Source organism: Pseudonaja textilis, chromosome Z (genome assembly GCF_049901715.1).
Source record: "Pseudonaja textilis isolate UNSWEBS1 chromosome Z, rPseTex1.2, whole genome shotgun sequence".
Lineage (NCBI taxonomy): Eukaryota > Metazoa > Chordata > Lepidosauria > Squamata > Elapidae > Pseudonaja > Pseudonaja textilis.
In genome coordinates, this window is record NC_142008.1 from 79703039 (window position 1) to 79719688 (window position 16650).

At 39.3% G+C, this 16650-nt stretch overlaps 1 protein-coding gene across 1 annotated transcript in view; it reads left to right on the plus strand.

The window, feature by feature from the left end:
* BRD9 (bromodomain containing 9) overlaps nt 1–16650 on the plus strand; it is a 71782-nt gene that overhangs the window by 1043 nt on the left and 54089 nt on the right. The window contains exons 2-4 of the mRNA XM_087917180.1: nt 3394–3614; nt 5395–5527; nt 12590–12650. Of these exons, the coding sequence (XP_087773306.1) occupies nt 3394–3614; nt 5395–5527; nt 12590–12650 (415 nt within the window). The remainder of the gene's footprint in view (nt 1–3393; nt 3615–5394; nt 5528–12589; nt 12651–16650) is intronic.

Sequence of the window (16650 nt, forward strand, 5' to 3'; positions counted from 1 at the left end):
AAAGTGTCCCACTCTAATCAGCTAATTAAGCCATAACACCTGCAAAGGGTTCCTGATCCTTTAAATGGTCTCTCAGTCTGGTTCAGTAGGAAGCACAATTATGGGAAAGACTGCTGACCTGACAGTTGCGTAGAAAACCATCATTGACACCCTCCATAAGGAGGGAAAGCCTCAAAAGGTAATTGCAAACGAAGTTGGATGTTCCCAAAGTGCTGTACAAAGCACATTAATAGAAAGTTATGTAGGAGGGAAAAGTGTGGAAGGAAAAGGTGCACAAGCAGCAGGGATAACCACAGCCTGGAGAGGATTGTCAGGAAAAGGCCATTCAAAAGTGTTGGGGACTTTCACAAGGAGTGGACTGAGGCTGGAGTCAGTGCATCAAGAGCCACACCATACACAGATGGATCCTGGACATGGGCGTCAAATGTCGTATTCCTCTTGTCAAGCCGCTCCTGAATAACAAACAATGTCAGAAATGTCTTACCTGGGCTAAAGAAAAAAAGAACTGGTCTGTTGCTCAGTGGTCCAAAGTCATCTTTTCTGATGAGAGCAACGTTTGCATCTCATTTGGAAACCAAGGACCCAGAGTCTGGAGGAAGACTGGAGAGGCACACACTGCAAGATGCTTGAAGTCCAGTGTGAAGTTTCCACAGTCTGCGTTGATTTGGGGAGTCATGTCATCGGCTGGTGTTGGTCCACTATGCTTCATTAAGTCCAGGGTCAATGCAGCCATCTACCAGGAGATTTTGGAGCACTTCATGCTTCCTGCCACAAACGAGCTTCATGGGGATGCTGACTTCATTTTCCAGCAGGACTTGGCCCCTGCCCACACTGCCAAAAGCACCAAAACCTGGTTCAATGACCGTGGGATTACTGTGCTTGATTGGCCAGCAAACTCGCCTGACCTGAACCCCATAGAGAATCTATGGGGCATTCCCAAGAGAAAGATGAGAGACATGAGAGACCGAACAATGCAGAAGAGCTGAAGGCCGCTAAGGAAGCATCCTGGTCTTCCATAACACCTCAGCAGTGCCATAGGCTGATAGTTTCCATGCCACACTGCATTGAGGCAGTAATTGCTGCAAAAGGGGCCCAGACCAAATACTGAGTGCATATGCATGCTTATACTTTTCAGAGGTCTGATATTGTTCTATGTACAATCCTTGTTTTATTGATTGCATGTAATCTAATTTTTGAGATTGTGGATTTAGGGTTTTCATGAGCTGTAACCCATAATCATCACAATTATGACAAATCACGGCTTGAACTATCTTGCTTTGCATGTAATGAGTCTATTTCATATATTAGTTTCACCTTTTAAGTTGCATTACTGAAATAAATGAACTTTTGCATGATATTCTAATTTTTTGAGTTTCACCTGTATAGTTCTTATTTGTGCAGACACCTTTTATGTTGTATGAAGAAAAAATTTATGAAGATACTCAATTTATGAAGTGATAAGGATTTCAGCAGAGTGCTATGATATAAATTAGAGAGCTTTAGGATTAAATCAGGAAAAAATTATTAGGATCCATTTGATTCCCCAAGTTCACTGGGAACCTTGGACCCTTTACAAATGGATTAGTTAATCCTACCTCAAAAATTACTTGTAAAAAAACACCACAGTTCTGCCTTGACTTCTGTGTGACAGCTGTTCAAACACTTGAAGATGGTAGCTGTCATATCACCACACAATTTTCTCTGTTCCAGGCTAAACATATCCATCTGTTTTTCCTTTGAACCTCTTAACATCTTTGTTGCTCAGTTCTGCACATATTCTAGTTTGTGTCCTTCCTAAAATCAGTGCCCAGAATTAAATGCAAATTCTAAATGCTCTCTGACCCGTATAGAATAGAGAGGAATTATCACTTTTCTTGCACCTGAGAGCCTATTTGCAGTATAGAAATGGATTTATTTATTTTTTCTTTTTTGCAGATGCATTGCAGTGTTGGTTCCCTTTGTTTATATTATCTGTAAATTAGCAGTTATATTTTTCTGATCCAGGTTATTTTATGAATATGAAAATAGGAATTGAGATATCTATTTTAAATTTGGTTTCATCAATTTTATTTGTAATGCAATTCATTTGTTGTCTAGCCCAGTTCCATTTTAAAGAAATCCATCAAAATTGCCATGTATTTTCTCTTCTTGTATGATTAATATTTTCCTAGAAATTAATATCCAACTGACTTTAATGGACCTTTCCCTATTTGATGGTACAGAGAAGACTTGTTCTCATCTAATTCTCTCTGTTTACTCAAAAATAATTTATAAGCCTATTTATTAGTTTCTTCGGTATTTTGGGATGCAATACCTCTGGTCTTAGATATTTAAACTTAAACTAAATAAATATTTTCTGATAATGTTTGACCTTGTGGTTCAATCTTGCCCCTTAATCAAGTTTTTATAATTATTTTTAAAACAATAAAAATAGCATTACAGTCAGAGAAAGATTATTGTTAAAGGGTAGGGAGCTGGAAATGGAGGTGGGGAGGTAGGATACTTCTACCACCCATGATAATCCCCCATTGGGGCCTCAAGTCAACTGCTGGAGCCAGATCTTCAGGTCCTTGCAGAAGACCAGTGGGGTGGGAGCAAATTTCATTTGGGATTACTGAATAATAGACTTGGAAAAGCTCCATCTCATTTGACAGAAAGCATTCTGAACCTCTTTCCGGATAACACAATGTCAGTAGACCTAACAATCAGGGATTATAAATTGTGACATGCTATAGTAATACGTTCCTTGCTGGATTAACATATAAACTAGAAAGTTACAAAAAAGTAATTGTAAAAGAAAATGGTAGATATTGGGAATATTAGTTTACATATATAAATCTGTTTCTGAAAATGATTATTAACACAAAAATATTTTACACTTTGGAGAAGGATTGAATTATAATTTAGCCAAAAATATCCAATGAGTTTCTATGCCTATGAGTGAACTTGAATTTGTGTCTCTCTAGTCTTTTTAACTATTACATAGTATTGTGTGTCCTGGAAGTTTGACTGTGTTCTTCAGAAACTAATAAATTGTAAAGTTATTTGGAACACAGTTTACAAAAAAAGTATTTTTCTGACTAGAGAGTTGGTCTCAATACACAGCCTCCTTGATATGCAACATTTCTTCAACCATTTGTATTATGGTTTCCATAATACAAATATATCACTTGAATTGTAATGGTGTGGATGCTTGATTAGTTAGCGAAATCAAGAATACATGACTGTTGCCTCATATCTACGTATTATCTTTCTGCAAGGGTTACTTCAGGCAGAAATACCTACTCAAGATCTTTTGGAGAAGGCAGATATGAAGAATTCATTCTGATTTGTTGCAGTGCAAAAAATATATAAATTTTATGTTGTTTTGTTACTGTTATTTGATTTGATTAGATTATATGGACAAACCTTTGGAAAAGCCATTGAAATTGGTGCTAAAAGTTGGAGGTAGTGAAGTGACTGAACTTTCAGGATCAGGACATGATTCCAGTTATTATGATGACCGATCAGATCATGAGAGAGAACGACATAAGGAAAAGAAAAAGAAAAAGAAAAAAAAATCAGAGAAAGAGAAAGAAAAACATCTTGATGAAGAGGAAAGGCGAAAGAGAAAGGTAATCAACAGTTTCAAGTAATACATGTTATGTTACACTTTTAAATATGTTTAAACACTGTCATAAAGTCATACAACTGGAAGGATCCACTTTGTCCTAAAGGGATATAACCTATATGTCAGACCTGCCCCAAGGCAGTCCCTTAGGAAAGAAAGACCCTTAACTCCATTAGGTTGAAGCAAAATGTTTTTTGTTTTTTTTACTAAGGAAGTTGGTTGTAATAAGTCAGGCAATCTCTAAGGCAGGGGTGTCAAACTCAAGGTCTACAGACCAGATTTGGCCCGTGATGAGGCCAGATGTGGCCCACGTGGCCATTCTGGAAACTAAGGGGCTGCCCCATATCACTTCAGCCCAGCCCACGCCATCCTGGTGGACATTCATGGGCAGAGGCCCAGTTCTCCATCACCATGTGCAGGGCAACAAAAGTAGTTTGGGATTACGGTAAAAAGAAAAAATGTTCAGACCTTCCAACCTTGCGAGATCTTTTTTTATGTGTGTGAGAAGTTGGAAGGTTGAAATATTTTTTTTACCATAGTCCCGCAGATTATTTTAGTTGCACTGCATGCTGACGTGGCGAATGGAGGTAGAAAGCAGGTTAATGAAGGGATGTGGCTGCCCTAGTGGGGGTGGGGGTGGGGATGGGGGGGATGTGTGTGTGTGTGTGTGTGGTATTCAGCTTTGTTCGGGTATTTTCCCATGTCATTATAGTTGTGCTTTTAAAGTTGTAGCAACGTTTTAGCAGAATCTTATCTGCCATCATCAGGCTTCTGTATTGAGTTCGTCTGTGAGATATATACAGAAGCCTGATGATACAGAATAAAGAAGCCTGATGAAGGCAGATGAGATTGTGCCGAAAAGTTGCTACAACTTTAAAAGCACAACTATAATGACGTGGGAAAACACCCGAACAAAGCTGAATACCATACATGTAAGTACCTGCAAAAACTTAAGAAAACACACACGTGTGTGTGTGTGTGTGTGTGTGTGTGTGTGTGTGTGTACATTCACGTGCATGCTATATATGTTAGCAGCAGCGGGGACGGTAGGAACCACTCGAGCAGCCATGATTCCCCCCTCCCAAACCAGTCAGTCCTGCCTGACCTACTCCCGTTCTTCTTCTTGTCCTCCTCACTTAAGCGGAGGCGGGCTATACAGGACAACAACGATGCAACAAACTCCACTGGGCTGGATGCAGGTGTGAAGGACCTGGCCCCGTAGTGCTTCCTCAAGACAAAGGCATCGATGCTATGGACTGGCCCACCCGTTTCCCAGACCTGAATCCAATTGAGCACATCTGGGACATCATGTCTCGCTCCATCCGCCAGTGCCACGTTGCACCACAGACTGTCCAGGAGTTGGGGGATGCTTTAGTCCAGGTGTGGGAGGAGATCCCTCAGGAGACCATCTGCCACCTCATCAGGAGCATGCCCAGGCGTTGTAGGGAGGTCATACAGGCATGTGGAGGCCACACTACTGAGCCTCATTTTGACTTGTTTTAAGGACATTACATCAAAGTTGGATCAGCCTATAGTGTTTTTTTCCACTTTAACTTTGAGTGTAACTCCAAATCTAGACCTCCATGGGTTCCTACATTTGATTTCCATTGATAATTTTTGTGTGATTTTGTTGTCAGCACATTCAACTATGTAATGAACAACGTATTTAATAAAAATATTTCATTCATTCGGATCTAGGATGTCTTATTTTTGTGTTCCCTTTATTTTTTTGAGCAGTGTATATTTATATATGAAAATATTGACAATATTTTTTTTAATATCAGGAAGAGAAGAAGAGAAAAAGAGAGAAGGAACATTGTGATACTGAGGGTGAAATGGATGACTTTGATCCAGGAAAAAAAGTGGAAGTTGATCCACCCTCTGATCGTCCAGTCCGGGCCTGTAGAACTCAACCCAGTGAGTAATTTAGATTTGGAATATCAGTAATGTCAGTTCATGATAATGCATTTACAAGAGTCATGCAAAACTATAATATGCATGTCAACAGTGACATACTATGATACTTTGAATGAGGCCAACAGTCAACAACTATTCTGAAAAGCACTCCCCATTCTCATCTGATTTTTAGTGACTGTGTGAGAACAGTCAACAACTATTCTGAAAAGCACTCCCCATTCTTATCTGATTTTTAGTGACTGTGAGAATGAAGTGTGCTCTCATGGAACTTCATACAACAGAAGTTGTATGTGAGAACTGTGCTGTCAGGTTACAGAACTTTTCCTATTCAATCAACAAGAATGAACTTCTGAAAACCAAACGTATCAAAAGGAATCCTTTATTGAGATGAGACAATTCATGTAGGGATTAAAAGCAACATCTAACGTGCCTCAGGCATGCAGGAATAGATAAGGGAGTTTAAGACCCCTCCCCTTCTCTTGATGTGTATTTAGTAAAACAAAGAGCCAACATGTTTAGTTCTCCAGAATGGTTTTGACAGGATCCATGCATGGGATGTATTCAGCTGTGTTCGGCTATAGACTGAATAGAAAAACTGAAGACACACCCCCTTCAGGTCACCATCTCCAGTTCTTCTATTAAGTCTCGGCAGAATAGACGCTTAATTTTTTGCTCCTCTATACTTTCACATAGAGGGGGTGTTTGTAATACCTTTTTTGTTAATATTTGTTATTTTGGACTATCCACACAACACTCCCTACGGGACTATCAGCGCAATAGGCTTTTTGAAGCCTGGTGCCTTTTGGTGTCGCAAGCCTTCATTTCACAGCTTCTGCATTTACAAAGACTTCTTCAGCTCGGAGCTTACAGGATCGTCCCCAAAAACCTGGAATAGGGTTTTGGGGGCATTGAAGCGACACCTTGTGCCAACTCAGTAGCCTGCCCAGATAAGGGAGAGTTCAGTAGTTCGTGCACAAAAGACAATTTGTTTTGCCTTGTTTCCTAACGCTGAGCAGCTTCCTTGTGACGAACAGCTGAAGGCAAGATCGTTCGGACCAAGATCGGAAAGATTACATAGCAAAAAGCCTGTCAGACAGCCTGTCCAGTAAGGAAGAGCTGTCTAAGCAGAGCTGTTGGGACTGCCGTGACGTGGTTCTGCAATGGTAAAAAATTAACGTGGCAACGGTCAGAATTGGTGGGAGTGCCATTTTGTAAAGGCAATCAGCTTCTAGCCTTAGCAAAGCTGTAGTGCCTGTCACAAGGAGGCTCCAGTAACTGTTAAAATTGGCGGAGCACCATTTTGTAGAGGTGGCTATTTTCTAGTAGCTCCCACTGCCTCATGACCAAAAAATGGCTGCTCATAGAGAATTATCCTGGAGAGATTTGGAACATTAAGCTAACTAATTACCCTAATTATTGGCGGAATTCTGTTTTCAAGGACAAAGTTTCTGAAATAGACTAATGCTGTTATTGGATATTTTTCTCATAAGATAAAGACACATAACAAATAATAACAGATAAATATTTGTTATTTCTAATTTTATTTATTATAGTCAGAGTGCTATTTTGATTTCTGTCAGATATTATGGATTATCTGCCAAAGTGCTGTCTCCACAGCAGATCGCTTCCACTCAGCTGAAAGGTAGGGGGTGAAAGATCCTGTAAGACCAAAGGAGGCAGCTGACAAGATCAGAACCAGGGCCAGAGCCAACAGAAAGACCAAGGCTGATGGCCAGGCTGAGCACAGACCACATAGTACATTGGCAAAGCAAATAGAAAAGACTTCAAAAGATCAAGTGAATTCATTGCAATTAAGCCCTCCCAAAGAGGATCTCACAAGTCAGTTACTTTTTTCTCAAGTGGAATCTGACATGGATAATTTGGACCAAGTAGCTACTAACATACAGGATTCTGAGATGCCAGGGTGTTCTTACTGGAGTAATCATGTACCAATGGCTCATTCAGTACCTGGACCTGTACAAATGCAACACACTAATACAGAAGGTCAATTGATGCCTCTGGTGGTCCAGCAATGGTTCATACAACTGATTGGGCAAGGAATGATGGGAGGATTTCAGATGACCAATCCAATGCAGGCAGATTCGAGAGTAGATTCCCTCCATCGTAAAAAATATTCCCATCCTCCTGGACTGACTCTTAGAACCAGAACATGTTCTCCTGCCACATCAGAGGATGAATACTCCGATCGTTTAGTAGAGGAAGGAGAAATAGATTCCCTCTCAGAGGAGGAAACAGAGTTAGAGGTATCTGATACTAAAGGCCTGTTTAAACCACATTTATTTAAAGCATTATTAGCTGAGGCCAAGAGTGCAACTGGCCTAGAATTGAACCAAGAGACACCTTGTGCTTCTCACAAAGCACTTTTCATGGACTCAAAAGTGGAAGTGGATGTCATCCCTTCCTATGAAATTTTCTTTAATATGGTGCAGAGACAGCTTGAGGTGCCCAGTTCAGGGCCTGTAATTATGGCCTTTGACAAAAAAAATTATAATGTTGACACACCGTTAGCAGCAACTTTATAGCTACCCAAGGTTGATGACCCAGTGTTAGCTTTAGGGCTGATTCAATGTGGCGTAAGACACACCAGGCAGCCTCATGGATGGTCAAAACTGCCACAGCGGCATCCTTTTTTACCAGGGCCTCTGTGATATGGCTAAAGACAAATGCAGCAGCAGATACCAACAGACAGTATAAGAGCCCACTTAGCCTTTAACAAAGTTATAGCTGCATCGGAATATACAGCTGACAGAACTTTGAACTCTGTCAGATTTGCATCAAGAACCATGTCTTCGGCAGTGGCTGCACGCAGATTACTCTGGCTCAGGTACTGACAGGCCGATACCAAGAAGAAATAGAAGCTGGTATCCGTACCATACAAAGCGGGAAAGCTATTTGGGGCATCATTAGATCCTGTTCTCATCGAATCTCGGGACAAACATAAGATATTGCTGTCAGTCTTAAAGAAGACGGACACCAAATTCTCTCCCTATTACAGACGGTTTAGAAAATTCAAATAGTCACTTGGGTATTCCTGTTAGTGGTAGATTGCAAAGTTTTGCAGACCAATAGGAAAAAACATCCTCTGATCTTTGGGTTAGGCAGCAACAAGGGAAGGTCTGGCGCTTGAATTTCGAGCCAGGCCCCCAAGATTTTTTTATTAGGTGTCCAGTATCTGCAAACATACAAAAGGAGATAAATGGAGGAGTCAATTCAGCACCTACTGACAATACAAGGTATTGAAGTGGTCCCAGATCAACAACAGGGCCAAGGCTTCTTTTCCATGTTATTTCTTGTTCCAAAGTCATCAGGGGGATGAAGGGCTATTTTAAATCTAAAAAGACTAAACTCTTTTGTTATTTATCGTAGGTTCAAGATACACACGCTTCAATCTATCTTGAAGGGCGTGAGACATGGGGACTATTTAGTTTCAATTGATCTTACCGAAGCATATTTGCATATTCCAATTTCACTTGACCACCACAAGTATTTAAGATTTTGCTACACTGGTCAACATTTTCAGTGTAGAGCACTCCCCTTTGGGTTGGCATCGGCACCCAGAGCATTTACTAAAAATCCTAGCAGCTTTAATAGCCCATCTTCGAACTGTTCCAATTAGGATTCTGGCCTACTTGGATGCTATTTTAATACAATCAGTTACCTTAGTCATCACCTTACAAACATTACAGTCTCGTGGTTTTTGGTTAATCAAGAAAAGAGTCATTTGGAACCGTCTACCAAACTCCTACATTTAGGAGCAATAATTGATACCGAATGAGAATTAGTTTTTCTGTCTCAACAAAGAAGAGAGGACATTAAAGAATTAGCAGCCCATTTTTATTTCAAAAAAAAAAAAAAGCATCCCCAGCCTAAATGTCAAAATTGTTAGGCAAAATGATATCCTGCATTGATATAGTGCCATGGGCACGACTACATTCTCGGGAATTGCAGTGGTTCTTATTACCCTTTCAGAGATCCATGAAAGGGCACTTCTCCCATCCAAGTGAGATTGCTAACCAAGGTTTTAATATCCTTACTTTGGTGGACCTCTTCAGCAATAGATAAAGGATGCTACTTTAAAGACAGGGAATTTACAACAATAACTACCGATGCTAGACTCTCAGGATGGGGGCCCTATTGTCAAGAACTGGTAGCACAGGGCATTTGGACTACTCAGGACCTTAAGCATAATATCACTTGGTTAGAATTAAGAGCAGTCCATCTAGCTCTCAAGGAATTTGAGGCCAGAGTCAGAGAACAAGACACGTTAATCCTAACAGACAATGTGACCACTAAGGCACACATAAATCGTCAGGGAGGAACACAGTCAAAGTCATTACAAAAAGAAGCTTTTGTCTCTGTACAAGGGCAGAAAAAAAATTGATTTCAATCAAAGCTGAACACATTTCAGGGACCATAATATCAGGGCAGATTGGCTAAGTAGATCAGGGAGAGTGGAGGTTGCATCCTCTTCTTTTTCAAGACATTTCCAGCAGATTTGGTCACCCACTATTGAATATGTTTGCATCTGAGCCGAATCATCAACTGCCTTGTTTCTTCTCCAGCTTTCCATCCTGGGGAGCAGAGGGAGTCAATGCCCTTTGTTGCCAGTGGCCAAAAGGACTCCTTTATACCTTCCCTCCATTACCTCTCGTCTCAGCAGTTATCAGGAAGATCTTACAGCAAGTGGACATTCTCCTTGTAGCACTGTATTGGCCCAGGAGGCCATAGTTTGCAGACTTGGTCAGTTTGTCAGTGTCATGTCCGTGGAGGATTCCTCCGAATGGGTGTCTCTCAGCCAGGGGCCAATTCTACACCCAGAGTCTCAATGGCTTCAATTGGCCATCTGGCACTTGAAAGGAGACTGTTAGAAAAGGTGGATCTTTCCACACAGGTGGAATACTATACAGACAGGCAGAAGACAATCCACCATTAGAATTTATGAGGCTACCTGGAGAGTTTTTTGTAATTGGTTCAAGGATAAGGGCTCAGATCCTGGAGAGGCTTCCATCTCACAGGTTTTGGAATTTTTACAAGGATTGGACAGGGGTCTTGCCCCAGCAACTCTTCGTAGACAGGTTGCAGCGCTTTCATCGGTAATTTCATGCACCAGTTCAGATTTATTGTCACAAGATGCTTTAATTCGGCGTTTCCTTAAAGGGGCAACAAATTTAAGACCAGGAGTCATTCATAGATTTCCATCATGGGACCTTTTCAGGGTACTGCAAGCCCTTACTCTTTCACTTTTTGAGCCTTTGAGAACTGTCAGTCTACAACACTTATCATATAAAGTAATTTTTCTTGTGGCAATTACATCTGCCAGACAGATGTCTGAGCTTGCAGCTCTGTCAATAAGACCTGATCCCTGTCCTTGGATATTCTGATGCCCAATTCTTACTTCGCTGGTTGCCTTCACCTCCTTTGCAATTTATGATAGGATGCCAGCGAAGGGAGGTATACTGAAGGTGGGAGGCCTGACATTCTGCCCCCCTTGAAAAAGATGTTAGTTCTGTAGGAAAGGAGACAAAAAGTAGAGACAATTGGAATTTAATGAGGCTTATCTGGATATTTGTGATGGAATTTACGAAGAAGTTTTGGTGCTCGCACCTGTTGGGCACCCCCCCATTCTGTCTTTGAGGGGGAGAAATCCTTCCACGCAATTAGATATTGGATTTTCCCTTGGTGTCTATAAGAGTCTAAAATGTCTTTAACTTCAAAATGCTGTTTCCCTTCAATTAAAATGGGAGTTGGTGATGGTTTCGTTGCAGGGCATAATTGTTGGTTTCAATAGGCTATAGTGAAAGACCACGTAGACATGCCTGAGGGTTTTTGGTAGGTCCAATTGAATTGTTATTGAATTGATGACTGCTGACAGACAAAGTGCCAATGTTAAATACATTGGCACTTTTTCTGTCAGCAGTCATCAATTCAACAATTCAAGTGGACCTACCAAAAAGGCGCAGTTTTTTCGATGGCTACCTAGACTGCAGATATTTGGTGGAGAGATTGACTTTATCGCCTATGTTAAAATCTTTTGGTTCAGAGCATTTTTTGTTGGCATGCTTTTTATAGGTTCCTTGTGCTTTTTCTAGCACTTTGCAGACTATTGGCCAAGTGCTTTGAAGTTGTATAATCTTTTCTGCTTGTGATGTAGTTTATGGCTTGACCTGGAGTAATTCGGACATGGTTACAAAGTCCTGGCCAGTGGCAAGTTTAAAGGGGGTGAGGTCTGTGCTACTATGTACTGCATTACTGTAGGCCACCTCTGCAAAGGGGAGGATCTCAACCCAGTGGTCCTGTTGGTAGTTAATGTGGCATCTTAGGTATTGTTCCAGGATGCCATTTGTACATTCACACACACCCCTCATTCGTTTGGCTATAATGGGAAAAGCTAAGCTGCACGGGGAAGCAATTGAAAGTCTGTTATGGTCACTGAGCAAATGGTTGTTAGTCAAGGACTACTTGTATTGAAATAATGTTGTCCTCATATTTTCTACAATTTTTTTTGACAAAAATCATTTAGAGATCTATTCAAAACATATTTGGGTCCAGATGCTTAAAATGCTTCCTTCATCATATGTCTGGATCTGCTAAACCCTCTTACGGCTATTGATGTGTTTAAGATTTGTTGATGATTGCCTGCATAAGGTTCTTCTTATTGCAGTGCCCCATATATAAAATTCCACATGCTGAAAGTTTTCTTCCTCTTCACTGATATTGCTTTAGTATTTTTAAGAAGATACTTGATTTATCTGTTTTTTAATTCTATTTATTGCAGTTTTAGTTGGGCTCTATTGGGTCTTTGCTATTCCTTTTTATGTATATTTTAATGAATTTTATTTTTAACATTTGCGTGTCTCATACATTCTTTTTCTGGGGTGAAAGGTAGAGTGTGCATTTCTTAAATGAATGATTAATTTGTTATCTTTCTTGTGCAGAAACACATTCAATTGTAGAAGCCCTCTATAGAAATAGCTTATATTATTAGAATTGTGAAAACATGAGAATCACTATCAAAACCTATTTTTTTATGTTGTATTATAGCAGAAAATGAGAGCACTCCTATTCAGCAATTATTGGAACATTTCCTTCGTCAGTTACAGAGGTAAGAATATATCATATATAAATGTAATAAGAAGTAAAACTGCTGTTTTGAGTTATGAAATTTAGATGCTTAACAATGTGTCCTCTCTGATTAAGAGGTGTTTTAAAGTTGACACTATTTTCTACTGACAGTTTATATAAGTTTAGATGTTGTACAAGCAAATCTGTCACATAGATGCATGCTTGTTTTAATCTTATTTGAAAATGTGAACAGGAATCTTAGTTTTAGAAATCTGAGTGCTTTGGTCATTCAGCATCTTCTCCAGTACAGCTTAAGTCTGTGGTCATCCTTCACATGGATACGTTAATCTTTATTATTGAACCAGATAAGGCAGGAAAGTGTTTTGAATTTGATCTTCTAACAGGCTTTGGAGCATGAAGAGCACAAACTTGTATGAAATACTTTAAGTACCATAACCTACCTCTAACATATTAAAGTTCCCATCTTTAGAAAACTGGTTTCAAAGGGCTGCACAGCTCTAGTTGAGGACCAGAGGAAATAAAATAAAGTATACATTAATAGTTCATAATGTAATGCTGAACTTAAAAATGCGCAATCAGCTTTAACATACCCTTCAGTATATTCATGTATGTGTCAATTTAGGTAAGCTTTACTGAACTTATTAGAACTTATTTTCAGGTAAGAAAATTTGGGCTTAGAGAGTTTTGATGGACAAGGGGGAGAGTGGATGTCAAAAACATGCATCATCCTTTCTGTTCGTTGCCAGACTACAGTTTGCTCCAGGCTTTCCCTTTCTTCCTGGACCATGGGACACAGTTTCCCTGCATTTTATTATCAATCCTCCAGCTAAGCAATGACCACTTTGATCATAGGAAATCTCCTTACCAGAATGATTCACTTTATTCTTTGCAATAAGAAAAAGGCTCTGAAGACTCTGGAACTATTTATGGATCATATTGCTTGGTTCAGATAGATGAGTTTTAATCGTGGCTCCTAATTTACCTCCAGGTTTAGAAGATCGTTTCCCGCTTACAGGACATTTATATTCATTTGTCCTCCTCCTGAGAACCCAGATTGTTGGGAGCAATATGGTGACTCTGTAAACAGCTTAGAGAGGGCTGTAATGCACTGTGATGTCTTAAATGCTATTGCTGTTTATTGTATGTAATCTAATGGGAGAGGAAAAGGTGGCTACACTGAACTTTATTTTCATTGAGCTATGTCTCTTATCAATAGGATAATTAAATTGAATTATTTCTTTTTGCAATAATTCAATATAGCAACTGATAGGTCTCGTCTCACTTTCAAGCAGTCTGTAATTGACCCAACCACCAGGCATCCTGTCCTCAGAGCACTTGTCTTGAATTTTGACTTTCTCCAGAAAAATAGGCTGTCTAGATCCTCTTAAAGGACCAATTAGATTTGGCTTAGGCCATGTAGAAACATGCAGTAGGTATACCTAAAAGCACCAGGATGATAGAGTAGTTTTCACTTAATGTTTGCCTTCTTCATACCTACCCAAGACATACAGTCTATAGCATGGTTACACATCAAATTAACCCAGCGGCTTTTGTCTGCAATTGGCTGCTTCAAAGTAGATTAATCCAGTACAGGTAGTCCTCAATTTAAAACAGTTCATTTAGTGACAGAAGTTGCAATGCTGAAAAAAAAATGCTGAAAAAAGTAACTTACAGCTAGTCTTCACACTTAACGACCTTTGCACCATCCTCAGAGTCACATTGATCAAAATTCAGGTGCTAAGCAGCTAAACATATATTTTGATGGTTGCAGTGTCCCAGAGTTATGTGATTGCCATTTGTGATCTTCCCAGATGGTTTCTGACAAGCAGAGTGAATGGGGGAAGGCGAGATTTGCTTAATGACTATGATTAATTTAACTGCAATTATTCAGTTAACAACTATGGCAAAAAAGGCAATAAAATTGGGCGTAACCCACTTAAAAGCTACCTTACTTAACATAAATTATAGTCCCAATTTTGGCATAGGACAAGGACTATCTGTATCTCATCAGTCATTCCCTGTTTAAGAGGGGCCCATTCTGCACCTCTTCCTCATACTATCTTATCCTACCCCAAACATTAAATCTAGCAGATGGGAAAGAAGACTACCAAGCGAATAAATTCACTGGAAGGACAACTTAATCAGAGAATTAGTGAGAGGGAGCAAGGAATATGTAGTCATCACAATTTATTAGTTTCATCTGAAATTACCCCATAAACCCCATCCTTATGAACCTCCTCCAAAATTACTAGAGTTTATCTTCCAAGATGAAGAAACTTGAATTTCGGTCATGTCCACTTCCCCATTTGTGTTTGCTCTGTAAAGGAAGGGATAGATACCTTCCAGTTATATCTAGCTTTGCCATGCTTGTCCATTAAACTTGACAAACTCAGCCCATCTTCAAGCAAGGAAGTGTGGAAAGACTATGTGTGTACTTTCCTTCTGATGGATGAGATGATGTGACAGAATACAGATGTGGCTTTTAGAAGGGAGAAGAAAGCAATGAAATATTAAAAGGAAGAAAATGGCAATATAGTCCTGAGAAAGTGGAATGTATTAAGTAGAAACTCCAAATATTCTCATCAATTTTATTTGATATATAAGATGGGATAGATAGAAACTCTGAGAGACTTTCATGATGTATTATGCTATCTTACAACCATGAAGGACATTTTTGGAATTTTTTATGCTTTAATTTTATCTACATTGAAAGTCTGTTAAAGATTCACTGGTTGTTTGTAATGTAAGTCGAAGGCATTTAGCTCAAGATAAAAAGGCAAACTAGAAGAAGGGATATTTTATTAGGTAACTGTTGCCGATCCCCAAATGACTCAGAAAACTTTAGGAGGATAAATAAAACCTTAAAAATCTATGAAGACTTCTCTTCAAAAATTAATTGTGCCATAAACAAGATAATTTCTAATTTCTTTTTGCCTTTTTCTTTTTTCTTCCCTTGCCCTTTTCAAAAGGTAGAACTTGCAACCTTGGATTGATTGACTGATTAAATTTATATTATGTCCATTACATTGTCAAGCACTCTGGGCTTTAATCTGTATAGTAGTTGATTGAAAATCTCAAAGTGATGGGAACTTTGAGAAAAAATGATTATTGTTAGAATTCTTGATTTTAACTATTAGTAGATTTTTAAAAATCTAGAGCCTGGATTTTCAGAAGGCAAATTTTAATAACCCAGAGAAATAGTAAGATATTCTGGGAATAAAACTTTAAAACCAAAGAAATTGTAATTATTAAAGACTTCTTGATAGAGCAGTTGAATATGCTGAGTTTGTCAGTTGGAAACTGACAGCCTGGGTTTGAGACATGAGTGCCATGCAATGGGGTGATGGCCAATCCTGCCCACCTCCTGCCCACCTAACAATTCGAAAGCATTCAAATGTAAGTAGATTAATAGACACCACTTTGGTGGGAAGGTAAAGTATTCTGTATGCCATTGGCAGATAGCCATGCTGGCCACATGATCATGAAAAATGTCTTCAGACAACACTGTCTCCTTTGACCAAGAAAACAAGGAGACATCTAAAGGAGCCAATATGATTAAATTGGCAGGTTGCAAAGAAGTAAAATTAAATAAGACTCTTTATAGAAGAAGGGGTAACAGCCAAGGAAGTATATAGTCAGCCCTTCAAGTTAGGTCAGGTCATGAAACGGAGCAAGTATTTCAAGAATTTTGCTTTACTATTGTAGGCTGTAGAAATAGGTCATTGAAAGTTTAGTAGAGTAGCACTTTGTCCCCTGTTATACCAAACAGAATTGTGGCAGGTTACTTTAAGTTTATTTCTCATGCTTTTTTCTTTGTTAAGATTGAATTACCATTTACCTACCAATCCTATTTCTTCATCACAATTGTACTGATACACCACTATATCTACTGTTTGAAGTTTCAGCCCCAGTAGGAATGAGGTCAGGAAAACTAGGCTAGCAAGAGAGACAAAATTAACCAATAAAGACTTTGAAAATATGACAGTAGGAAGAAAAAGATAACAGAGGCTCACTGCTTA